Source organism: Cricetulus griseus, chromosome 2 (assembly GCF_003668045.3).
Source record: "Cricetulus griseus strain 17A/GY chromosome 2, alternate assembly CriGri-PICRH-1.0, whole genome shotgun sequence".
NCBI lineage: Eukaryota > Metazoa > Chordata > Mammalia > Rodentia > Cricetidae > Cricetulus > Cricetulus griseus.
Window position 1 is genome coordinate 279469727 of NC_048595.1, and position 26875 is coordinate 279496601.

At 43.0% G+C, this 26875-nt stretch overlaps 1 protein-coding gene across 3 annotated transcripts in view; it reads left to right on the forward strand.

Annotated features, from left to right (window-relative positions):
- The window catches only part of LOC100763181 (sterile alpha motif domain-containing protein 5), a 228143-nt gene that overhangs the window by 156594 nt on the left and 44674 nt on the right, over positions 1–26875 (forward strand). For all 3 annotated transcript variants that reach the window (XM_027402039.2, XM_027402037.2, XM_027402038.2), the window contains exons 5-8: positions 2755–2795; positions 5740–5826; positions 8399–8511; positions 11973–12074. In XM_027402039.2, coding sequence (XP_027257840.1) covers positions 2755–2795; positions 5740–5826; positions 8399–8511; positions 11973–12074 — 343 coding nt within the window. The remainder of the gene's footprint in view (positions 1–2754; positions 2796–5739; positions 5827–8398; positions 8512–11972; positions 12075–26875) is intronic.

A 26875-nucleotide genomic window follows, 5' to 3' on the forward strand; every position in this document is an offset into this window, starting at 1 on the left:
AAAGCTCTGAGCACATTGGTAGTTGGTTTTATCCAGCACTGCGGACATTTCATACACTTGATTCTTAGCAGTGGGTCAGTACCTTCCTAGTCCTTTCGGTAAGTGAAAATAGATGTGCTGTCCCCTCCAGTTTGAGTGGACATTTAGCACTTGGGGGGTGGAGGACAGTTGAAGCAAGTGGGTGGGCATACGTTACTATGACTTAGAGTTAAAAATGCAACACAGGGAGATTTTTCTTATTCAAAGACAACTCCCTCTTTGAAATATTCCCTGCCTTCCTCTCCAGCCAGCTAGCCCTTGCCTCACTCTTGAGAGTCTTTGTTGGTGTTAAAATTCACCTGTGGCCATGAGCATGTCGTACCCTGCCCCCCTCCCCCCTTTCTGTGACAGTCAACTTTTCATCATTGTGACAAAGACCAGAGAGAAAACAACTTAGAATGGATCTGTCTGGGCTCATGGTTTTGTTTACTTTGGGCCTGAGGCAAGATAGAATATCACGGTGTGGTGAGCAGGTGGTATGAAGTGAGCAGTGTTCACTACAGTGTCTGGTAGGTAGAGAAAAATGCCTGGACCATCAAGACTTTCTCCTTCCCTCTTTGTAGTCTGTCTAGGCTTCCACCTATTGGAAGGTGTCAGCCATATCCAGCTGAGTAAGCCTTTCTCCCTTAGTTAATTATCCATGGCTACTTTCACAGATGCATCTGGAACTGCTTTAGTGATCTCCTTGGACCTCTGCAGTCCAAGCAAAGCCAACCATACCCCACCCCTATCTTTGTCTGCCTCTCTTTATTTGAGACAGGATCTTATGTAGTCCAGACTGGCCTTGAACTCTCTATGTAGCAGAGACCCTCCTGCCTTCGCCTCCCAAGTGCTGACATTACAAAAGAACACCAGCTACCTTTCAGCGTTATGCAGTGATGGGCTCAAACCCAGGCCTTTGTACACTAGACAGGCACTCTACCAACTGAAAAATGTCTCTGTCCCTGTATGCGTCCTGAATCCACTTCCTCTCTAACAATAGACTCATTTCTTCATACCTATGCCCTCGTCCCTTACATGTAATGTTGCTAGATATAGATCGGCCGAATGTATATAGGACTTCAAATGGCCACCACTTGAAAGCCTTTCAAGTAGACATGAGTTAAAGCTTTTATTTTTGCAGTGGGTAGGAGGAAGGAAAATAGTAGCTTCTAGATTTTCTTTGGAAGGGTGTGGTTTGGTGATCAGGTGAGTTTCCTTACTGTGGGTATGTGTGGATGTGTTTGTGTGTGCACACTCATGCATGCTGTGTGGTAAGAAGGGAAATGAGTAGTATTTCACCTAGCTCTTGACCTCTGCAATGGTGTCTCCTGTCTGTTTTTAGTACCTTTCTTACTTTATCATGGAGATCTCTCAGGGCTTCGTGCCAGTCAGAAGTAGTTCTCTCCTCTCTGATAAGGGACATTATGTTGCTTTCAGGGTCTGGGTACCCATCTGCCGCCAGTCAGCATCCATGTCTGCACACCTAAGTAGTGGCTCACTCATCCGGGGCCCTGTACCCACTTCTGCACCTTAAACTCTTGAGGTCCCTTTACCTACAAGGTCTCTTGGGTGTTTGGACGTCCTTCCACACGCCTCCCAACTGTTTTCAGTGTTCTCTCTCAGTACCTGGCCTCACAACTGGCTTTCTAAGCATCCAGATAGTCGTAGCTACAGTGTTTAGCCAGCACCTTTTTAATCTTCCTTTTTGGCAGTGAACTTAGAATATTTGGGTGTGAATTCTCTACACACTCAACTTCTGTTCTGGTGCAGGCTCTTTCTCTTCTCTCCCTTTGGCATGCCTATGCCTGAGGACACCGGCTTTCTTCTCTAGAATGTTATCCCCAGCAAATGATGACCTCTGCTCATCTCCCTGCCCCTCTTGATGTTACTGTAACATCACTGTGCCTTGCTTTCCCTGCCTTCATGCTGCATGGTGGGGTTATCTGAGAGCTGTCTAGAGGAGCAGCTCACTTGCTGGTTTCAGACTGTGCCTCACATTCCATGTTACTTGGGCTTACACCAAGATCAGCTGCCATGCGCTGACAGGCGGGATCTGAAACAGGAATATCAACTGTGATTAACTTGGATCCATTTTAACAAGAATTTGCCATGACTTAAAAACGTGAAGCTCTCATACAAATGAAAACACAGATTTCTGGCTTGATTTTTGAACCTTATTAAGATCCGGGAAGACCAACTATCACTCTTGCCAGTTGAGGCCAGTATATATCACTGACTGCAGGAGCTCCATATGGTGACCCCTCCGCTTGGGCATTCAGTCTCCTTTTGACGGCATTTGTCTCCTCCTCAGCCTACCCTGATCTTTTCTCCAGTTGCCCTTGCAACTCCCTGGCAGCCTTTGTGCTATAGAGCTGATATGTTCCTTATGATATACTTTTTCTTTTCTGCTTACCCTATAGACTTCGAGATGGTGGGAACTTAACTAGTGATTAATTCGAAGACATGAACAATCCTTCAGCAGTCTTTAGTGAAGCCCATATTCCTTTTTAAATATAGGTCCTGCCCTAAGTTGGGTTGGTAATTAGTGTTGACAAATGGTACCCACTTCCCAGGAATTCAGCAGATAGGTACGAAAAGACCCGCTGTAAAAATTCCCCAGGCTCCAGTAAGCACTGTTGGTCCAGGGTCCAACTGGTTAGGAAGATTGTCAGTGAAAATCCCATAAAAGCAAGGCCCTCTGGTAATATGCATACATTTTGTTTTCTTTTCTAGGTACCCTCTTCATAAATCAAACTCGGAAGACGGCTGTGTAGGTTAGTATCACTGCCTTGATTTAAATATTTAATTGGATTGTTTTAATAGTTTATAAAAGATAGATATATAGCCATGTAAGGCTATAGATCTTGTTGCCCCCAAATCTGTCAATTCAGAAACAAACACTGTAAGCAAACATTGTGTGTCTGTGTGTGTTTGTGTCTACCCACATATGCATGTAGACTGAGGTCCACATTAGGATACCTCAATCACTTTCCACCTTACTTTTTGAGAGGACTCTCATGGAACCCGGAACTCCACCTGTTCTGATAGACCAGCGGGCCAGCAAACTCTTCGGAAACCTGCCTGACTGCCTCCCTGGCATTAGGGTTGTAGACCACTGTGTGCTGCTTTTTATTGTGGGTGGGTGCTGGGGACCCAAGCTCAGCTCCACATGCTAAAGACCAAGCACTCCACTGCCCGAGCTGTCTCTCCAGCCCTGGTATTTGATGTGCTGCTCTTTCTTTCTTTCTTTCTTTCTTTCTTTCTTTCTTTCTTTCTTTCTTTCTTTCCTTCCTTCCTTCCTTCCTTCTTGGAATTGTTCTTTTGAAAATACAAGTACCACCATAGTTGACATACTGTTTTATGGCTCTTCAAAATGGGACAGTTTATGAGTATTTTTCACTTGATAAATATTCTTAGCCTTAAGAGGTTTACTTCTGCATCATATCGAATGTGCCATAAGCTCATTGATCAAGCCTCTTTGCTGGATATTTATTGCTGATAATTTCTTCTGTCACAAACACATGTCACTATCAGAAAATTCCTTCAGTTTGCATCTCTGATGATGTCCTCAGATAAACTCTTCAATTTGGAATGTTTAGATGAATAATATGCATTCAAGGCATTATATATATATTATATATCCTTGATTATAAGACCTACCCTTGATGTAGCGAAGGACAAAGGATACGAGGTAGGCTCTCCAGTTTGCCTGCCAGGGTTTGAATCATGAATGCCACCCCAGCTATTGTAATCCTGGGTGGACACCTACCTTCCCCTGCCTTGTTTTTCTCACCTCCTGAACACAATGAGAACATATCCTAGGAGTAGCACTGGCCATGGTAGGATGTAAATGTGAGCTTAGCACATGGAAGCCTGAGGCAGGAAGGTAGTAAGTTCAAGGCCAGCTGAGATACATGGTAAGACCTTGTTACTATTAAAAAGAAGGAGGAGGAGCATGAGCAAGACTTAAATGAACTAAGCTGTTAAATAGCAAAGTGCTTGGGTATTGTAAGTGATGACCAGATTTAGCTATTTTTATTATCTCCATTTCATGCATGGAATGTGAGAAAGAAGGAAATAGAGCTTATAGGAAGAGAAATGCATTATAGCCTCAAACTCCTCTTTAAGAAGTCAAATGACTGGCACTCAGTTGGCTTTCACCCTTCCTTCCTGACATCTGCTTTCTGGGGTCACTCACAGGCAGCAGAGTCCACGAAACTAACCTTGAGGACCTGAGAACCTAGGCAGTCGAAGGCAGAAGGGCTTGGATTTCATTCCCAGGCCTCTAGGGCTGTCAGCATTTAAACGAGGACATCCTGTTTTGACAAATGACACCCTTGCTAGCTTGGGAGCACCAGAGATGGAGTTCCACATGGCTACACCATGCATCATTGCTTGGCACCGCCAGTCTAGACTGTAGAAGCCGCCGCTTTTCTGGGCCTTGTTTCTAGTGGCCACAGGGCAACCAGACAGCCACCAAGTGGAGACAGAGCTACTGCTCTGGGCGTGCCACATCAGCACAGTGACAGCCATGGTGCCACTGCCTTTTCTTCTTAAAGAATAAAGAACTGCCTTTTCCCATTCACTGATTGTCCTCCCTTATGTTTGCCTTTTACAATTTTTGATGTGTGTGGGTGTGTGTGTGTGTGTGCGCGCGCACATGCATATGCACAACACCTTTGTTATTTGAGACAAAAGTTTCTCATTGGCCTGAAACATACCAAATCACAAGGGTGGCTGGCCCATAAGACACAAAGGACCTTCCTGTTTCTCCCTGTTCTGTGCTGGGACTCTATGTACCGCCATGTCTAGCTTTGCTGTCATGGGTTTTGGGAGGCTGAACTTGGCTTCTCATGTTTATAAAACAGTCTCTTCAATGACTGAGCTGTCTTCCAGCCTCTCTGTTTACATTTTAAAAGGTATTTTGTATTGTCAATGATACTAAAACCCTAACTTTTTTTTTTTTTTTTAAGTATCTATCGATGACAAATTTATTTTTACTGGTGAGTCACCCAGTCCTAGTCTGAGCTGGGTGGGAGATTAGACAGAGACTGAGTTAGGAGATGTCACAGCAGGACAGAATTGTTTTTTCTTGTCTTTGTGACCTTGTCAGTCTGTAGGTTGGTCACCAAGAAGCCTAAACATTAGAGAGACAGGGATTGCTTCTTACCTGTGCTATGGACCCATGTCACCAAACACCATAGGAACCAGGCTGAGCATAACAGCCTTCTGGTTTTCCTCATTAAATTTGGAATAAGACAAATGAAGCAATGGTGGGTAAACAGAAGGAACAAAACAAAGTGAACCTCTGCAAGCCTTCTATTTGTGGTGAAGTGGAAATAATTGTGGCGGCAACCAAAGAGAAAGGGATGCACCACAGTATAAGGCGGAAAGAGGCGTACTGGCTAAACAAACATCAAAGTGAGGACAAGAACGCTGCGCAGCCTGCCCTTTTGATGTGCCTGCATTTCTTTTCTTAACCCTGTTAGGCCTTTTTTTTTTTTTTTTTTTTTTCCTAGTAGCAAATTTGCATTTCTTTTAAACAACTTCATAGCTATTTCACAGTCTTTCACAAACTGAAGAACTGTCTTTTTGTGAAATCAGAGTGTTCGTTCAAGCTTTGACATTGTAAGCAAGAGACTACTTTTGTTATCAGTGAATTTACTGCTTTTCTCATTCTCTCTTTCTCTGTCTCCTTCCTTTGTTTCTTTCTTAAAGGAAAAGGAGACTGGAAGAAGAAAAATAAGTACTTCTGGCAGAATTTTCGAAAGAACCAAAAAGGAATAATGAGACAGACTTCAAAAGGTACAGTGATGGGGCCACGGACCATGGGGTCCTTGTGGTTTCAGAATAATCAGAAGTCTTGGCCCCCAATTTAAATGGACTTGACAATTAGGAATAACTCATTGCATGTGCCTGCAAAATAGTCAACTATTCCAACATTCCTTCCACGACTTCAAGATTTTGACCCCATGAAGTTCTTGAACTCTAAGAGAACAAGATGGAGGAACCGGTAGTCCTCTGACAACAGAGACCATGTCTGCTTTTCTCTCAAGCCCGCCAAGCACAGACCTCAGAAGGTCAAGGGAATCTTCGAGTTTGTTAGTTTTGGACCCTTGAGTGCATACCCTCCCTTGGAGCCTTTACATTCTTCTGAGCTTCTTGCTGTGTGACAAGGGACAGTTATGGAGTTGTTGCCCCTGGAAACCCTCTGCGGGTCTGACATCATGAGAATTTACCCAGCTGCTCTGTGAAGGGAGTTCTGCCCTTTCTCCAGGCCTCGCCTTTGTTTTTGTTTAGATAGCAAATAAATATGTCCATCCCTGGAGGCCGGGTTATGTAATTTACGTTTCCCCAGTATTCACAGAGGAAACCAGGCCACATCTACTTCCACATTCATGCCAGACTGAATGGGGTTATCAATAAATGAACGTGTTTTACAGTCCACCACTGACACTGCCTGTTTGCCTTTTACACAATAACATGACCTCTCCCAGGGAGAAGTCTCCCCAGTTACTCCCAGCCAGAAACAAGATTTTTGGCCCTGGGCATTAGCTTCCTCAGCTGCACACCTGATTTTTCTGACAGCTCTCATGTGATTATTTTTCTTAGTTGTCCCACTTTGAGGGAGTACTTTTTCAATGCGCGCAGCTTTCCCTTTTGGTAGAGACCCAGAATCATTTGTGCTTCCAAATAAACATCACATTCTGACAAAGTCTCACTTAGAAAGCCATGAAGAGAGAAGGCAGAGCTGGAGAGAAGGCTCAGGGGTTAAGAACACTTGCTGCTCTTCCAAAGGACCAGAGTTTGGTTCCCAGTATACATGTCAGGCAGCTCACATTGTGTGTAACTCCAGCCCCAGGAATCTGATGTTCTTTTCTGGACTCTATGAGCAGCCACATTTGGCATTCATATGTACAGAAACAGACATACAGACATTAATAAAAATAAGTGATAGAGTCAGGGAGAGAGGGAGGGAGAGAGAGAAGGAGGGAGGGAGGAACAGGGAGAGAGGAAGGGAGGGAGGGAGGGAGGGGGAGAGAGAGAGGGGGAGAGAGGGAGTCAGCAGTTCACCATTTCACATGCCACTGTGAAACACCCAGCCAGCTCTGTGACACTCAACACAGTTAGCAAAATGGATCAAAACATTAGGCTTCTATTTCTGTATCCAGTGCACCCTTCCATTTTTCCACAAGTGGATGAGTGTCCCCAGGGACTTGAGGGCCACCTCTGAACTGATTGATTACAAAATGGAAACAAAGTGTAGAAGCATGGGGAACACAAGTCACAAGCGAGGTTCCTCTACTGAGGTTCCCTGTGAGCCTTCAGATAGCTTCCTTAGTCTGTCCCTGCTCACCAAGAGTATATGAAGCCTTGGCTGAGGTCCTGGTGATGGCAGAAGCCACCAAAGTATGTTGGAAGAAGCTGGGGGAGAGGAAACAGAGCGAGGCTGACAGTGTGGCCTCCTCCTGGTGTGTGTGTGTTAGCCTGCTGTCCCCGAGTCCTTTCCCACTTGCTGACCAAAGATACAACTGGCCAACGGAGCTCAAATAAGAGGAATGGCAGGCAGTGTTTTCTTTGTGGGGAAAGGCTTTAGCATGAGTCAATGGGAGAAAGCTTTTCCTGTGTAGTTCTGGTGGCCTTCAGCTCTAAGTCAGATGTTGGCTACCTCTCACATTCTGCAGACCCTGTGACTGCAGTTCTTTCAGATATAAATACCTGTAGTACCTGTCTTTCATGAGGTTGACATGCTTAGCATGTGGCCTTATTCATGTGTTTATTCTGTGCGATCACTCAGTAACTTAGAGATTCACCAGATAACTCAGTAGGGAAAGACAGTTGAATCAGGCTTAGCAGGCTTGGTTCTGTGGCCTGACCTCCTGTCACAGCAGAGGGTGCTCTCACACAAATGTATGTTCTTCTCATTCATATTTCACATGTAAAATACAGAGAATGTCCAACCCATAGAAGCCTCGGAATGCTTGTCTCATCAAGTTGGGTGTTTAGATGAGATTCCTGGTCCACCTGTAACAAGAAAATTACGTGTCAACTTTTTATTTATTTATTTATTTATTTATTTATTTATTTATTTATTTATTTTTACCATGTCTAGAAAGCCTGTCTCAAAAGTTCTGGTCATTTTGGAGGAATTGCTTTTGTGGTAACTAGCACAAGTTCCTAGAACACACTTCCCAAACAGATGAGCTTTTGGCTTCCGGGGAAGCAGCTTGGTTCTACATCCCTCTGCTTCCTCCCTAGCATGCAAGGTAGACAGTGCACCTGAGAAAAGTCCCTCCCTCACCCAAGATGGGGGGCTTCCAGGCTAGAGGCCTGCTTCTTCATCTCTCATCCGAATTTATCTGTCTTTAATCCCCAGGAGAAGATGTGGGCTATGTGGCAAGTGAGATAACGATGAGCGATGAGGAGCGGATTCAGCTAATGATGATGGTCAAAGAGAAAATGATCACCATTGAAGAAGCGCTCGCTAGGGTAAGACTGTGGGCATGTAGTTTACACCTGTGAACACCAGCTGAAAAAAATACTTGGGGCCATCAGAGGCTATAGGAATCTAATAGCTACAGTGTGTGTGTGTGTGTGTGGGGGGGGTGTGGGTGGGTGTGTGTGTGGGTGTGTGTGGGTGTGTGTGGGTGGGTGGGTGCGCACGCACATGCACACCTCTGTATATATCTATTAGCAGGCATCAAGGCCTCATGTATGTTTTGGACTGCTTCTACCACCAACTACATCCTCAACTCCCAAAGGAATATAGTGATGATATTTTAGTGGTCATCAGGTATCCACTTTATCAACTTGGTTAAATGAGATTCTTACCGAATTCTATTTGCTGGATGCAAGCTTTCCACCCTGTATAATAAAACATCTGTATTGGTGTTTTGCCAATACTTTGCCAAATTACTTGGCAAAACTAGTTTAGGGAATGGCTCACAGCTCCAGGGTTCAGTTCATCACTCTACCAGTGGGGGGATGTGGTCGTGATAGTAGAAGCTTGAGGAGAATGGGCACATGTAGGCAGAATCTCTCTGTGTCTTGGCAGCCTCTCCCAAATAACCAACAGAGAGACTTAATATTAATTATAAATTCTCAGTTAGTAGCTCAGGCTTGTTACTAGCTAACTCTTACATTTTAAATAAACCCATATTTCTTATCTACCCTCTGTCCCATAGCAGTACTTTCTTTCAATACTGTACGTTCATCTTGCTTCTCTCTGTGTCTCTTGCAACTCCTTAGACTCTACCCTCCTTCTTCCCAGCATTCTCTCAGCCCCCAAAATCCTGTCTAACTATCAACCAATCAACTCTTTATTAATAATGAGAGCAACACAGAACACAGAAGGGTTATTCCACAGCAGTCACATTGCATCCATAGCTAGGAATGAGACAGCCATGAACATTTATGCTGGTTAGCTCACTTTCTCCACTTTATTTTTTTTCTGGGACCCAAGCCTGTGGGATAGTGGAACACACATTTAAGCTTGCTTTCTGAAAATTATAGTGCTCAGGACCACCTGCCCAGGAGGTGCTCCCATAGTTAAGATGGGCCTTCCCACATTATTCTTTTTAGAAGATTTTATTTCCATTTTATTATTTATGCATATGTGTCTGTGTGAGTATATGTCACATGTGTACATGATAGCCAGAGGATGGAGTTTCATCTCCCGGAGCAGGAGTTACATGTGGTTGTAAGACACCTGATGTGTCTGCTAGGAATCAAACTCGGACTCTCTGAGCCACCAACAAGTGCTCTTAACTATTGAACCACCCCTCCTGGTCCCCTCTCCACATTGTTAATGTATTTAAGATAATCACCCACAGACATGCCCAGTAATCCACATCCCAGACGATTCTACATCCTGTGAATTGGCAGTTAACGCTGACCATTACAGAAGGGAGGGAGGGAGGGAGAAGAAAGGAAGGAAGGAGGGAGGGAGGGGAGGGAGGGAAAGAAAAAGAAAGAGAGAGAGAAAGAAAGAAAGAAAGAAAGAAAGAAAGAAAAGTGAGCGAGTCATGTAAGGGAAAGGACTGAGACTGACTTTGGAAAGGAAACTTGAGGGCTTCATCATTTGATGTAGCAGTCTTACTTTCTTAAAAATATAAATTTTAAAACTCAAACTGATACCCATACCATAGCTTAGTTACTAACTCTCATATTTACCTATCTGACCACAGAGGTCTACATCTGTGTGAGTCAAAAATAAGGTCCTCAGATCAAAAGGCTTGTCAGCTTATGGTTGTCCGGCTAGGAATTTGCTTTTTGTTTTAGTTAAATCTTAAGGTTACTTAGTGACTCCTGAGAGTCAAGGCTAAGATTGAGTATAAGAATGGAGTAGAGACCTGGACAAAACTGACAGTCTCACAATAATCCCTTTCCACTTGACATTTCATCCCAGCATTCAAGGAGACTTTAGCATTTCAGAAACCATGTATCCAGATGGAAGGATCAGTCCCACATATTAGTATACTATAAATGTGAGGATAGTGTATATATATGTACCTGATAGTGTGTCAAAGATTAAAATGATTATTGCTAGTGATAGCAGAATCCTCAGGCTTTTTATGTGAGCTCTGTGTTTACCTGAAGCCACAAGGGTGGAAGTCACAGTGCTATATGTCTAACTGTTGCATAGGTGTGTGCTGAGGGCTTTCCTTCTGGCTTTGCTGCATCCCTTTGATTGTAGTAGCGAGCCTCTGAGATGGATTCAGTGTCTTCCCTGTTGTCCCAGAGGAGAGGATGAAACAGAGGGGTTCATTAACCCATCCCAGAGGACCAGTGGCATTTGGTCTCTCTATCTAGGTCTTTACTCTCTAGTCAGTGCTCCTACCTCCTCCCACATAATATATGTAACAGAGACATTCCTAGTTTTCAGTAACACCAGGAAACTTGTGTTTTGGGTGATGACTTTGCCATATCCCACAGCGCTGGTAATCACACGATGTCATGTTATTTCTGTATTTAACTTGCTTGCTTCATGGAACATAGTATGGTCAACTCTTAAATTGGATCTGAAGCCTACATTTCAATGGTGTCTCAATGCAGTGACAGCTTAGGTTTCTGAAGTAGTCGATTGTGACCCCTTTGTGCCATTTGCAAACCTCTGTGGACCGCCTCGCACACAGCATTCTGAAAGAGCATCTATTTGGTCTTGCTATATTTGCTCCCTTTTTCTAGAATATTTCATTTCCTTTCTGTATTTATTTTGTTTTTCGTTAAAACCAAAGCCCTGAGTTTCTAAGCTTACACTTTCAGCAGCTCTGAAGGTTTTATTGTCTTAGTTATTCCCTCCCCGTGTTCAGGGTCCCTAGTAAACCAACTTATATTTGCTATGTGATAAAATTGACGGGTAGAATGCCCCAGCCTTGAATGATAAAGTCAAGGCCCCCTGGGTGCCTCTACCTAACTATGCTGGGATGACAGGCACACACCTCCACACACAGCTTGTGTGATCCTGGGGATTGAACCCCGGGACTGTGCATGCTAGGCAAACACTCTACTATTTGAGCTACATCCCCAGCTCTGCTCTGACATTTCTAAAAATTGGTTCCAGGCATTCCCCCTCTGTGATTCAGATATCTCTGATCTCCTCTACATGCTTTTGGATCTATATATGCAGAACTAGACTGTAGAAAGTTCCTGGTTTCAAACTTGATTACACCCAGGGAAGGTGAGTTTTGATGCTGTGAGGATGGTTGTGTGGAAATCAAGGTTTCTTTTGGAACAGCATACCAAGCCTGCTGTGTCTATTGGTCTGATTTAAAACCTGTAGGCAAGTTTTCATATTTTCTTCTTGTGCTTCTAGAAGGTGTAGCTTTGGATGGTCATGGGTCACCTAGTCACAATTAACATGGAGAAGTTATAAGTGATTTCTGCTGTGCGGTAGGCAGTACATGGCCATTATTTCATGTGTTATTTCTTTTGTTTTGTTCTTGCTGCAGCTGAAGGAATATGAGGCCCAGCACCGGCAGTCAGCTGCATTGGACCCTGCGGACTGGCCCGATGGCTCCTATCCGACACTGGATGGCTCATCCACCTGCAATGTGAGTCCATGTTCCTGAGCATCTTGACCGCCTGTGCTGATGAGGGTCAGGCCTGAGCTGGTTCAACCTTTGCATTTCTTCCTAAGGTCTCTTTCCATAGACGTCTTTACCTGGTGGTGTCTCGGCTAAGTCAGAATCCCAGGTCGGCTTTCTTGGATTTCATTTTTAAATCATGTTTCAGTATGCATAGCAAACAGTGCTAGCACATGAACCATCTTTTAGTGTTCAGTTCAGCTTTAGTGAGTATGTTCATATTGTGGACCATGATCCACTTCCAGAGGCTTCATATCTTCCCACACAGAAATTTCAGCCATTGAGCAATCGTTGCTTCCACTCCCAGGCCCTGGCAACCACCACTGTGCTTTGTGTCTCTTAGAAGTGGAACCGCTCCATGTTTGTGTTTGTTCATCCTGTATCTGTGTGATCTCAGCACCACAGATATATGCTGTTCTACCACGGTATGTTACGCTGTGTTTAGTTTACCCATTCTTCTGTTGATAGACAATTGGGTCATCCCCACCCTTTAGCTATTGTGAACAGTGTTGATAAAAACATTAGGCTACCGCATCTGCTTTCAGTTCTGTGGAGTTAAAGATATGGTTAAATTCTCAATAACTGCGTTTAACTTTCTGACAACTTCAGTATGTGTTTCACAGTAACGGAACCATGATACACTACTGTCTGCAGTGTCCAGGGGTTCCAAGTTTTCTTTCTCACCAACACTTTTTTTCTAATTTCTTGATAATTGCCGTGAAATGTGTTTTCCATGAAATGCATTTGTGTTTCTGGTTTTCATTTCCCTAACAGTTATAAATGTTGAGTGTCTTTCCCTGTGCTTATTGGCCATTTGTGTCTTTGAGGGGAAATGTTTATTCCTCTGCACTCATGACCTTTTTTGTTGTTATTTGTTTGTTTTTAAAAACAACAACCAAGAAAACATCCCTCTGCCATTACGGGTTCTCTGGCATTTAAAAAAAATATATTCAAAGTATTAACACTGTTTCAGATATATGATTTTTAACTATTTTCTCCCATGGGTTGCTTTTCACTGTGTTGATGGTATTTTTTGATACTGGTGTTTTTAACTTTGGAATTTGGTTATAATCTTTTCCCCAGTTGCTCACATTTTGGGTGTCACATCCATGCAGTCATTGTAGAAGCAATGTGGTGGCGATGATGGTTAACCCCCCCTCTCCCCCCCCCCGTTTTTTCTGCTGGTGGTTTTGTAGGTTTTAGAGCTTGAGTTTTTGACTTGTCATGAGTTAAAAACTCATCTGTTTGTGGACATCCATTTTTCCAAGAACTCTGTCATTTTACCATTAAAGATGTTGACATCGCTTTTGAAAATTGTGACCATCTTTGTGTGGGCTGTCTGTCTCGTGTATGATCTGCTCTTTTACTAGGATCTTACTGTTTTTATTACTGTAGCTTTGCAATAAATTTTGAGGTTGTAAAATGGGATTCTTTCAATTTTATTTACCCCGTTGAAACTATTTATTTTTATTTTTTTTAATGATGTGTGAGCATATGCACATGTGCATGCAGTACCCACCAAGGCCAGGTGAGGGAGCTGGATCCCCGGAACTGGAGTTGCAGGCAGTTGTGAACCACCTGACGTGGTGTCAGGAATGGAGTTTGGCTCATCTGCAAGAGCTGAAAGCTCTCTTAAGCCCAAGTCATCTTTCCAGTCCCTTATTAAACATTGTTTTAAAGATTTGAGGTCCCTTGAGATTCCATATAATTTTTAGGGTGGATTTTTCTATTTCTGAAAAAGTTGCCGTTGAGATTCTGGTGAAAATGCCACCAAATCTGTGAGGACCCTTGTGTAGTACTGTCATCTGAACGACACAAAGTCTTCTAACCCATGCACATGGGACATCGTCCCATTCATTTAGTTTCTTTAGGGAATATTTTTCAGTTTTCAATGTGTTGTAAGCTTTGCATTTTTGATTATGTCTATCCCTGAGTTTTGCTAATGGAATCGTTTTTCTAATTTCCTCAACCAACTGTTCAGTATTTTGTATACAAATGCAACTTAATCTCATTGTCTTGGGCCTGTCGCCTACAACTTTGCTGCTTTTGTTTGTCTTCTCTGACAGTGTGCATATGTTCATGCTAGTGTAAGATTTCATCACCCTCAGAAAGGCTGTTTGACTTCTTCTTTTCCCACTGGAATGCCTTTTATTATGATACTGTTCTAATATGTCCAAAATAGTATGTTTTAAACTAGGAGTTTCACGGTGGCTGCAGGATTGTAGTCTAGAATTTTACTACACAGAAACATCTTCAAACACATGGAGCAAGAATGGTGGGAGTTCCCTTGTGTTACATCTTATAGAAGTGTTTTGTTTGCTAGGTCATCTCCTAACATTGTGCTATATCTTATAGAGGTGTTTTGTTTGCTAGGTCATCTCCTAACATTGTGTTATATCTTATAGAGGTGTTTTGTTTGCTAGGTCATCTCCTAACATTGGGAAGCCCACTCTGCACCCATGGCCTTAGGCACCTGTCTATGCCCCATAAGCCAGTCTTTCTGTAATGAACTCCTTTTTAAGATCTTTTTTGTTTGATTATGTTTTGTAAGAAGCCTGATGCTTCTTTATTTTGTATAAGATAAATTCCATACTTTACGGCACACCCAAGGCCCTGTGTGGTCCAGCCTTGATCATTTTCTCTGATCTCATCTTTTACTCCCACACCCGATGCCCTTCATTCCAGCCACACCGGTCAACATACTCATTACTGAAAAAACCTTGGGCTTTTCCTATTTCTGAGTTTAACCCACACAATTTTTTCCTACCTAAAAATGTGTCTTCCATTTTTTTCCCTGCTGAAAATGTTTGCGTTCTTCACAGTGAAGCCCAGTTCTTAACTTCCTCTATAAAACTTCCCTTAGCCTCCCACAACACATTTATTGCTTCCTATTTCATGCTTTTGTTGAGGCAGATTTAATGCATCAGCCCTAAGCAGTTATCCTAGAGTATGAGAAATAACTGTACCTCTCTCAGCCTCCCTGGAAAAGGCAGGCTCATAGAGCCAGGAGGATGTGCTGTGCTCTTTGCCTCTGCAGGGAGTGCCTAGCCCAGTGTCCAGCTCAGCCAAGCAAAGCTTTACCTGGCATTCATCCTCCTTGCTCCTCTAGGAGCATACTTTGGGGTCTTGCTACAGATTGAGTCTTGACTTTGCATTGTGTCTAAGCAACAAATGGTAGCTCATCAGAAGTAAATAACCCCTTTCGATACTTTCTTCTTCCCAATTTCCAACACAAATACTAGATTTCTGTTGCAGCTGAAGGACTGTGAATTTGATAGACCAAAAGGATATAATTTATAATAATAAATGTGACTCAGGCTAGCCAGCCTTGGGTCCTGAGACTTTGAGGTCATCAGGGAACCATGTCCATGGTTTTGAATAAGACTCTGGCTCTCTCATCCCAAATCCAAAAGACTAGGATGTGTATATCTTGAACCCAATGCGAATCATGGAGAATAAATACAGTAACTCAAGATAGATGCGATTCAAACTCAAACTGAGAGAGAAGACAAAGAGTCAGCTGTCCATAGTGGAGTCCTTAGTATTATCAAGCCTACTGTGTACTTCCTCATCTATACCATATAAATCAAGGACAGGGTTGACTTTATCCATTCAGAGAAACAGGATTGTTGTCAAACTTCACACACTGCAAGCAGCGAGTCTTATGTTATTTAGGAAAGAAGTTAATGTGAAGCTGTTCTGTGGGCATTTCCCAGGCAAGCTGGGAAAGCATTACTTCATGAACACTGGCTTGTTGGATCCCTTTAAGAGGATCCATGAGAGCCATCACCTACCTGTAAACTGTCAGAATGAAAAGACTGTGTAAGCACTGAGCATTTAAACTCCCAGACGTTTCATCTGGGAGATATATATGGAGGCTTGATTTGAAGCAGGCGTAATGCTAGGTCTTCAGGCTGCAAAGGTGAATGAGAGAGGCCCTGCCTTGACAGAGCTTACACTTTAGTGTGGATGTTAAAATTACACTCATTTTTGCACACACACACACACACACACACACACACACACACACACACACACACACACACAAAATCCAGGGTGCCAGATACACAATTCTATTAGTAACTTCTCACTAATCCGTTCCTTTCTGCATGGCCCCCAAATAAATGCAGTCTGTCACAATCCCATGAAGGGCCAAGAATTCCATACACAGCCTTCACATATAGCACTATCTTCAGGAAACTGCAAAGAATGACTTCTCTTTGTGGGACGGGGCATAGATGAGGATGACAGGACTTGTACTAAGAACGTGAGTTTACTAAAGCCAGTTATGTCCTGTGTGCTTTGCCAGTTGACATTCTGCAGGCCCACATCCTCTTAGTCATGCCTCGTGTGCAGAACTGTAACCAACAAGTGTTGTCCCTGAGGTTTGCTTGAACTTGGTTGTGGTCAGGACTTGTGTTATTCTCGACCCCCGTACACCGATTTAATCCTTGCTTGTGTTTTGTAGGGAACTGAGATCAACACCCGCCCCCCCATCCCCCGATATTCCATCATCATCCCGAAATTGCCTCAATCACAGATAATTTCCATTGTGGATACACTCCCACCTCCCCCCACCCCCACCCCACCCCGGTCATCCCAAATTAGGCCATTTTCAGTTTTCTATTGATTCCTTTCTATACAGAGATGTAAATAGCTCACTGGTCATAGCTGGGAATGCCCAGACCTTAAAAGTCCCAGGGGATCATAAGGCCTTTGTCACCAGGCCTCAATGCCTATATTGATGTCTGACATGCCTGAGGATGTCATTTGCACTGATTTCATAGGCTCCCCTGCACCCACAGCTGACATTAGATAATTGCGTGTTGCCTCATAATAAATCCATATGCGCATTCCTAGTCTCTAAGAGTGTAAAGTACTAAAGATAGTTACCAGGGGAAGTGAGAAATGGCTTTCTCCTTTCCAGAGAAGCATCTGTTTTGTGCTGGATTCCTGCTAATAATGAACTTCTGTTGTCCATGTTGGAGTATTTACAAGGGGCTCTGCTTAAGAATTTAATTTTATTCCTGCTTAAATAGCTGGATGTTTACTTAAATATTTTTCTTTTAATTTATTTTCACAATTGTTTTCCCCGTTTGCCTCCTGACAGGTGGAAGGTTATAAGAATTGTCATTTGGGGCTGTCACTTTTGTGCCTTCAGGTTCAGCTTATCTTCTTGTTAAGAACACATTTGAGGGACTAGAGAAATGGCTCAGTAGTTAATAGCCCATGCTACTCCTCCAGAGGTCCCAAGTTTAGTTCCCCTCAGCTGCATCCAGTTAGTGGTTACTGCCTGTGACCCCAGCTCCAGGGGATCTGACGCCCTCTTGTGGCCTCTGTTGGTGTATGCACAGGTGGCGCGCACGCACGCGCACACACACACACACACACACACACACACAAATAAAAATAAAGGTAGAGCCCAGTGGTGGCGGTGCAGGCCAGCTTGGTCTACAGAGCGAGTTCCAAGACATCCTCCAAAGCAATACAGAGAAACCCTGTCTGGAAAAACAAACAAACAAACAAAAAACCAAAACAACAGGAAAATAAGTAAATCTAGAAACCACGTTAATTAATCAAGCTAACATTTAGTAGATAAATTATGCTCTCTTTTATATGGTTATTATGGCATAAGTTTTAGTAAATAGTTGAGTTTATATTTCTGCAAAGCTGGTGGATCAGAGTTGATGAATTGGGTCTGGTGCTTTCATACTAAGGAAAATGCTTGTACTGAGATACTCTTCCTAAAAAAGTCAACCTATGTATATGAACGTGTTATGTAAATTATTTCAAATCAATCAGAATGTGCAAAGTGAAGTTAAAGCCATGGCAGTGATAAGGCAGAAAACTCGTGGAGTGCTGCAAACATGTATTATGTAAGCACCTTTGGTGCTCCACATCGTGTAAAATGTTCTAGAAAAATTTGGAATCATGTTTCCGAGGCCGGGGTCCTTTGTAGGGTGAAGAATCTGTTGTAAAGTTCATTGTTTTGTGAATTAAGTCATGCTGTCAGAAGTAACACACCCTCATTTGAGTCTGAGTCCGGAGAGAGCTAAATATGGGGATGTTGCAGTGTCAGGACTCGGGCGTTGTAATCCCTCACATCCGGGAATTTGTTTCTCTCTAGCCTTTCATTCCATCTATAAATATGACTACTAACCTGGTTTGAGGTTCAGGAGAGCCATGTGGGTGGACTGTTTCCAAAATTTGAGCAGTAAGGAGACAAAATACTATGTGGCCTCTTCTGATGACACTATTTTAAGTGATGGTGGAGGATTTTCAAGGAAGGTCTGCACTAAAGTGCAGGGGCTCAGTATGTTATGTTTGGGGTGGAACCTGTGAAAGCTTTATAAATGTTCTAAAATTGTAAGCCACAGAATTTCAGTGGCTGGGTTTAACTCAGGTGGTTTTGTTGCTTTTTTTGTGTGTAGCACTAAGGATAGAACCCAGGGTCTTTTGTGTGCTTAACAAACACCTTGCCCCTGTACCTCCCTGGCAGCCCAATATTTCAAAGTCATTTCATGTGTCCCATCAACAGGCATTATCTCCGAGCCAGAAGAGTCAGGCTTGATGTTGTGAGAAGGGAATCTATTTGACAGTTTTCTGGACTATCATTAGCTGTTTTGGTGTGAGCCGAGAGAAAGTAGAGCACCCCACATAGGTGTTTATGCCAGTTCTGGTAGCAAATGGCCTGATTCTAGTATGGAGAAGAGTTGACTAATAATGTAACCACACCATACAACCGGCCTGTCCTGAGTGGGTTCCATTTTAGACTTTGGGGGAACAGAGTGACAGCATTCTTTGGGCACATATGGTCCCCTTTTTAGAGTCCAGAGTCTGCCCTTCTCAGGTGAATCTCCCCTCCTCTTCCTCTCCCTCTTCTCATGGGCTTATTTTTTTCTTTTTTGAGGTGGGGGAAAGGGGTCTATGTTGCCCTGGTTTGTCCTCAGCTCCTGAGATCAAGTAACCCTCCTGTCTCAGCTCAAGTGTCTTTGACAACAGGTGTGTGCTCTCTTGCTTAACTTCTAACTGGGCTTTTTTTTTATTATTATTCTTTTATTAGTTCAAATTAGGAACAAGCTTGCTTCACATGTCAATACCTTCTCCCTCTCCCTCCCCTCTCCCCAACATCCCACCTGCCCCTAGCCATCCCCCCTCCACTCCCTAGGCAGGGTAAGGCCCTCAAAAGGGGCTCCCCAAAGTCTACCACATCATCCTGGGCCAGGCCTAGGCCCTTCCCCATGTGTCCAGGCCAAGAGAGCATCCCTTCACATTAACTGGGTTATTTTTTTTTTAACTGGGCTATTTTTAATGTGTTCATTTTAAATGTTTCTTTTGTTTAACTAGAGAGAACTAACACCTGTAAGTTAACATTCGTCAGGAATGTAATATATATATTCAAAAGTATTGAAATAAAGTCGTGAACCAGTGTCATTGCTTTCATCATTTTGGGAATTAAGACTCAAAGGGAACTTTGGGTGACAGCATTTAAATTTTCAATATCTCCCACCTATGACCTTCAGTTGAAAATATAAGATATTTATATTTTCACCAATTTGGATGGCTAATGAATATTTATTGGACACATGAATGATGGATACAGGCCCACGTGTATCACAGCATCAGAGCTGGCAATCCAGGACCCATTTTCTCTATGAAAACAGCTGGCCCTGTTTCCACTGTCTTCTCTTACATTGCTTTTGCTCTATGTGGAGGACTTTCAAGAGAAGGTAGATCCAAGAGAGTGTAGATCCAAGGTGTGAGAATCACTTGAGTATCCGAGTGAATTCGGCTTTCTATGGTGTCTCTACTTTGCGTTTGTATTTCTTTGTCATGGGAACTGTTACATAACTCTTGCTTCACTCCAAAAGGGTCAATGTAGTAAAATGGTTTGTACCTTATGGCTGGAAATTGGCTCCGGTACTGAAGCTTTAATGTTATATGAGACGGACTTGAACATGAGGTGATAGGTCCTATATGTCAGTTCTTAATTTCACTTACAGAAGATGAGTGTACCCATTTCTCTTGTAGTATGAATAGGAAGAAAGAGAAACAAGGCTCTGCAATAGTTACCAGAGGGCATTTATATTCCAACTGGAGCAGGCATCTGCCATTCTTTGAAGTGCTGGAGATTGAACCCTGGGCCTTGTATATACTGGGCAAGAATGCTACCATTGGCCCTCTTTCTGGCTCAGCTGTTCTTCATACCTTGCTACATAACACCTGGATAATTACCCCTTCTCGGAATCTTTCTAAATGTAACTATGTTTATAAAAGACAACAACAACAAGAAGAATTGCTACTGATTTTGGTCTTTTAATACATCCTCAAAGCTTTTAGAAGATTATGCAGTCTTTTACAAATAATTTCAGTAAAATTCCATTTTGTTTTGCTGAGTAAGACAGTATAGGAAGAAATAATACCCTGTAATTCTATCAGTGGCTTTGGAACCAAAGTAATAGCCAAACAGGACCTTTCAAATTCCTATTGTAGAAGAAATAGCTCCCTGATTTCCAGTTTAGAGTGAGAAAGGAGGCAAGAGAAATCCAATGGGAAAACACACATATGAAGAATTATTTATTAAGGAACACTTATGTAGGGAGTGGGAGGAGGTGTGTACAGTGCCATGGTGGATATGCACAAGTCAGAGAACAACTTTCAGAAGTTGGTCCTTGGCTTCCCTCTTTTAACTAGTGTCTCTCTTGTTTGGGCTGCTGCACTGTGTGGTATGGTACTCCAGGCTCACTGACCCTAGAGCTTCCTGGTGATCCTATGGTCTCTGTCCTTCCAGTAAGAGTGCTGAGATTATAGATGCCAAATCACCACCTCTAGCTTTTTATGTGGGTTGTGAGTACTGAACTCAGATCTTACGGCTTGTGTGGTTAGAACTTTAAGCTATCTCCCTACCCCTGTAGTGAGAGGTTTTTTTGAGAATTAAGAATTTGCTCCAAATTCCAAGTGGCTTGTAAGCCGAGAGTGGTGTCTGAGATGACTTCCTGTTGTTCATCCCCACTTCCTGGTTTACTCAACACTGTCCCCTCCCATTTCCAGCCTTCTCCCAGGGACCAGGGCCAAAGTCTGAGGCATGTGTTTCATGAATCCTTTAAGATCACCATGAAGAAATTAAGTTAGACAATAAGGAGGTGCCTGCCTCCACGAGCCTCTGGAAGCCAGCATTTACCCAGGGTGGGAGCAGGGCTGAGTAAGCTCAGACCTGGATCCCGATCCCACTCTACTGTCAACTCTGCCTCTGTGGCAGACCAACCAATCCTGTCTGCCTGAGGGTTAGTGGCACAGAGCAGTAAATCACCAGTGGATGTCATCTTTTGTTACTCCATCGAAAGACCAGCTGTCCTTTCCACTGGCTGTCATCCTTGAAATGCCCGAGTCCCCCATCAAATGCTATTTTTGTACGTGCCACTACGTGTACATGTCGGTAGAATAGTGGGAAAAACTTAACATGAGAATGCCTGCTGACTCCGCACCACTCTTATCAGATGCACGCGCAGTAGGTTTTCTGCCATGGTATATATGCTTTGCTTTGTCAGTAGATTTAGGAGACCGTGTGGTACCGTTTCAGTGCCACGTGTGAAGAGTGAGCCGTTAACTATGAGGAAATGCTCTTACAGGGGGTTGGATTGACCATACAGTTTGGCTTTCTCACAAGTGGAGAGCATTCTCGTTACAGGCCCAGAAATAACTAGAAGTTGGGGGTATCTTTGCAAATTAACCAGGGACATCTCTGTTTTCATTTGCTTGTACAATTAGAGGAAGTTGAACCCTCCTCAATGTATGAAGGGTTGCATGGATACAAATAAAAGACAAAGTGCCCAAATGTGGCATACCCTAAGGGTGTCTGTCTTAGAAGAGATTTTAACATGATAGATAGCCTTTTAATACAATGTGGTCTGTTGTTTCTTTTATCAGGTTGAAACCTATACAATTAGAGATACAGATAGCCTTTGACCTATAAAACTGCAGTTTCATTTGTCCAGCTTGCTACATGACTACCAAATGAGATATCCCACATTTATTCCACTAGCTGATTATATCCGAGTGCAGATATAATCTGATTTGGGTCAGGGTTTGGCATTTCCATTTGCAATAGCACTTCCTTACTTTGCTGGAGGGAGCAACCCCAGGGAGTTTGAAGATAAAGAGGATGTTACTGATTCGCCACATCTCTGTCCTTCATTAAGTCATTTGCACCACTGCCAAGCCTTATTTATTGGGCCACAAGGCCTTCTTGTGATTCATGAACAGGACCCAATAAACTGGCTCCAAAGCCAGCTCACTGAAGTCATAGGCCGCCCATCACTTGTTTATAGTGCGTTTGAACTCTGTCATCACAGTTCCCCATTATATCCAAACTCTCAGAACTACAGTCAGCTGCAGACAATGACACTCATTTGGGAAGCAAAACTAACTAAATAAAATTGTGTGGGTGCTGGGGATTGAACCCAGGGCTTTGAACAGGGAAGCGATATGTAACACACCCAAATTCTAACTCTACAGAATAATAGCCATTGAAAGTGCTCCTCTGTTCTCTTCTGTGCCCCACTTTCTCTTCTTAATGCCACACCACACCCTCTGATGGGCAGATGTTGTACTGTTAGTTGTATAAAGCTAGTAGCTGTGCACAGTTGGTTCCTAAAACGATGTGATTCATCTTTTGCCCTGTTGCCCATTTGACCCAATGTGTAGATGAAATAATGCCATCTTGAGTATTCCTCTAGTAGCCCACTGGGCAAACATTTATTGAGGTCATTGAGGCTCTACCATGCACCAGCCTTATACACAATGAGTTGTGATTGGGAAAAGGAGACAGGCAAATGGATAGCATGGTTGTAATCGTGGGGAATATACCTATAGACGGCAGGCACATACAGGAAGTCCATTACACACTTAGAAGCCTTCCAATCAAAGGTGACCGATACTGAGTAGTTTTGCAGGAGATAAAAGAAAAGTGGGTGTCAGGTAAAGGGAGACACAGGGTTCAGGTGAAGAGCTGGGTATTCAGGCATGGGTAGGAGGAGAAAATGGACTTATGTGTTAAGAAGCTTTTTCTTTGTTTGCATTTTGACTACGAGGCTGTACATTCTGTTCTCAGTTCCTTTATTAACAAACATGTTCTGTAATGAGCTTTGGCTTTTTATTTCTTCTTGTTAGTTACTGTTATATTTGTGTCATCTTTGCATGCCCTCTTGTCTTTGAGGTCTCATTTAATTAAATTTGTGACCTTATTAAATTATTAAAAAATTAAAATGTATGTGTTTCAGTGTTTGTCTAAATGTAAATCTGTGCCATTGATGTGTCTGGTACCCCAGGAGGCCAGAAGAGGGCATCAGATACCTTAAAATTGGAATTACAGATGGTTGTTAGCTGCCACATGGATGCTAAGAACTGAACCTGGGTTCTCTACAGGAGGAGCAAGTGCACTTCACTGCTAAGCCATCACTGAAGCTCCTTAAATTACTTCACATGGCGAAACAGCCAGGCTTTTCTGCCTGACTCTGCTATTGTCTCCTGGCAAAGATAAAAGATAAAAAAAAAAAAATTACATCCATTTTTTTTTTCTCAACGCTTTTGAGCTCCCTCTTTCTATCCACTTCCTTTTTCCTACTTGTCAGTCATATCTTGTATTTTGGTTGAGTGACTGCCATGCCTTTTTTTTCCAGCTTGATCATGCTGGGGTGGCTCTAGTCCCTTTTCCTACTTGCACTGATGTAAGTTGTATTACTATCTGACTCTGTGCCATGCTGTGTAACAGTAGGTTTCCCACTACCACAACCCCAGCTGAGGTTTTTATTGTGTGGTCCATTTGTGATTATTGTTGCTATAGCATGATGGACAGGCCAGAGAAGTGACAGAATGTTGTTGCCATTGCAATTCCTGCACTGTGCTTTCTCTCTCCTGAGGCTGCATTTTATGTGGCCTGTCACAATTCTTGCCTGTTGGTTCATAGCAGCAGAGCTGCCCTGCCTTTAGTTCATTCGTGCCTCCAATTCTAGTGCGTTCCAGAGGTTTAATATTGATCAGGCAGCTTCATTATCAACTTTTCATCTTTCCTGCCTCCAATTCCCAATTCCATTTCCACTGTACCTGGGTCATGGAAGATAAAGGAGTTGTGAACATTGCTTCTTTTCAGATTGGTGGTCGTGACAGAATTCTCCACTGTTTGCTAGTCTGATGTTTGAAACAGTGGGAGAGAACCTTTAGTGGTTTGTTTCTTACCTTGAACATGCAGTGTGTAAGTGTTAATGTGTGTTCCTTCCTTTGGTTGTTGATGGTGGAATATATTTTTCTGGGTTTTAGTAACAGGTTTGGCAGAGGAGGCTTACCATTCTGTTTATTGTTGTGAGCAGGCTATGCAGTGGTTCCGTGTTCAGCAATTGTGTCCTGATGGTTTTGCTAATTCAGTGACTACAGACAACCTCCTCAATGCTAATGATCTTCGTTGTTCTTTGTGTTTTTAAATAGTCATTCAGCCTGCATCCTTTAGCTTGGAACTTGAGTCAAAGTTACTTCTTGTTCGTTCTATAGACAAACCCAAAATTATGGCAAGGATATATCGATTATGACTTCTAGAGTGACATGGGCTCACCTGCTAGCCTGGTGGCAGAGGTGGGTGTTCACACCCTCCCTTCTTTGGTGGTTACTAGATTCCTTGTGTTTTCTGTATTTCTCCATCACTAGACAGAGTTGTTAGACAATCCTGTCCTGAGAAGTCACTGTGCCTGAACATGAGTCAGTAGTCTGAGATGCCAAAATTAATGTGACTTTGCAACACACCCAGTCCCTGAGGAGACTTACCACTTCGGGAATGAACAGTGGACTTTCCAGCGCATGTGTGATTGCCCTACTTGGCAGTGCTGCTCTGAGTCAGCCTTACCCATGGCACGAAGCTATCTGAGAATTGGGAATGAGGGAAATGGGTTTTGCTAGATTCTTTAGGGTGCTTCACATCATTGAGGTGCACTGGGTGTACCCCCAGCCTCTCACAAGGGAAGTACGCTGCTGCTGTGGACTTTCCTGGCTCTTGTTAGGATCACTGTGACCTTAGGCTACTTCAATAAACAGTCCGCTAACCTACCGACCAGGTGACGTGATGCGGAAATGTCACCCAAGACTTTACATATGGAAAGGAAGTCAGTCCTCTGATTGCCTCCTTTCCACCCACAGGGAGGAAGAAAGCATTTTCTCTGCTTCCAGGGACATTGTAGATTTGGAATGGGTGGACGTCTTGTGCCTATAGTCTCCTTAGAGTTGGTGACTCTTGAGATCTGTTTTTTTTCCCTCCTCCCTTGGGAGAAAGAAGATAGCAACATTATTTGAGGATGGTTAAAAATAATTTCATGTTCTGGAGTTTAGGAAACAGACTAGAGCGTACTGTGGAAGGTAACATCCATTTGTGTTCCTTTGGGCCCTCTATTAATTTTTAAAGTTTTTAAAATGTATTAGGTGCTGACATTCCCCCCTCCCCCAGGAGGGATGGTAATATTACCTCAAATTCCCACATACTTTTTCCAAATAAAAGTCTCCTATAATTATCTTCTCTTCTTCTGCCTCCTCCTCCTTCTCCCCTTTCCTCAAGTTTGGCGACAACTAGTTAATTTTGAAGCTGCCAGAGCGATTATTTCAGTTTTGCACGGTACCTTTGGGAGGCGAATGGAATCTCATCGTCTTTTTCCATCTGCTGACAAAATTCTCTTAATTTCAGAGGGCAATGATGTCACCCTTTAACAAGCAAAATATTTCTTACTAAACAGATGAGTCTCCTTGCCTGACTTCTTGGTAATGCAGTAGGGGGCAGGGCACCATGCACATCATGTTTTATCTAGCTGTATGCTTTAAATTTCAACAGGATTGCTCTGAACTCGGTGGGACTTTTTTTTTTTTTTTTTTTTTTTTTGTAAACACATCATTACCATGATAACAGTGACCCAAAGGTGCCTGTCAGTCCTCACGTGTTGGGAAAATCTTCAGTGTACCCAGGCAGAGCCAGAATGTGGCCTTAAGGTAGGGAGGGATCCTGAGCGCATCACTTCTTGGACCACAGAGGGAGACCAGGCATGGTGGGGAGATGATGAAATCCAGCTTGGAGAAGAGGAGGGCAGAAGCTGTCATTGATTGATGTCACATGCTGTTTATAAAGCCACATCAGATGAACTCTGTTTTGTCCAACTAGATATGTGAGCATCTAAGGTCAGAGTGGACAGGGAAATACAGCTCTGGGGCCACGCTAACTTCTAGGTCATGTAGGAACATGAATGTGCCCCCCCAGTGCATAACAAGTGTTAACCACCCACTAAAGCATATCTCAGTTTTCCTAGCTGAGAATGCATCTTACCATGTACAGGTCTCCTTTTCCATGTTCCAGGGATGATGCCAAACACTCCTAACCTGTTTTGTCATCATGTTTCAGAGTTTCCTGTGGGCTTTTCCTCCCTATGCTCTTCTCTTCTGTAATGTCTAACTTTAGGGGATGTTCCTTTGTCATGCTGGCACTTCTTGCTGTTCTGAATGCCTCAGTCAATTCATTCATTCATTCATTCATTCATTCATTCATTCATTCATTCATGTCAAGCAATAGCTAAGTAGTATCAAGATAGATTCGATTTTTATTTATCCAAGTGGAAAAAAATACAATGTCTGGGACTGGCAATGATGAGGAATATAGTTAAGACAACACATTTCTTCAGAGCAAGTTGTGATGTGTGTCAGAAGTCTTGCAGACGTACACATTTCTTAAACCCTTCCATTCTAAA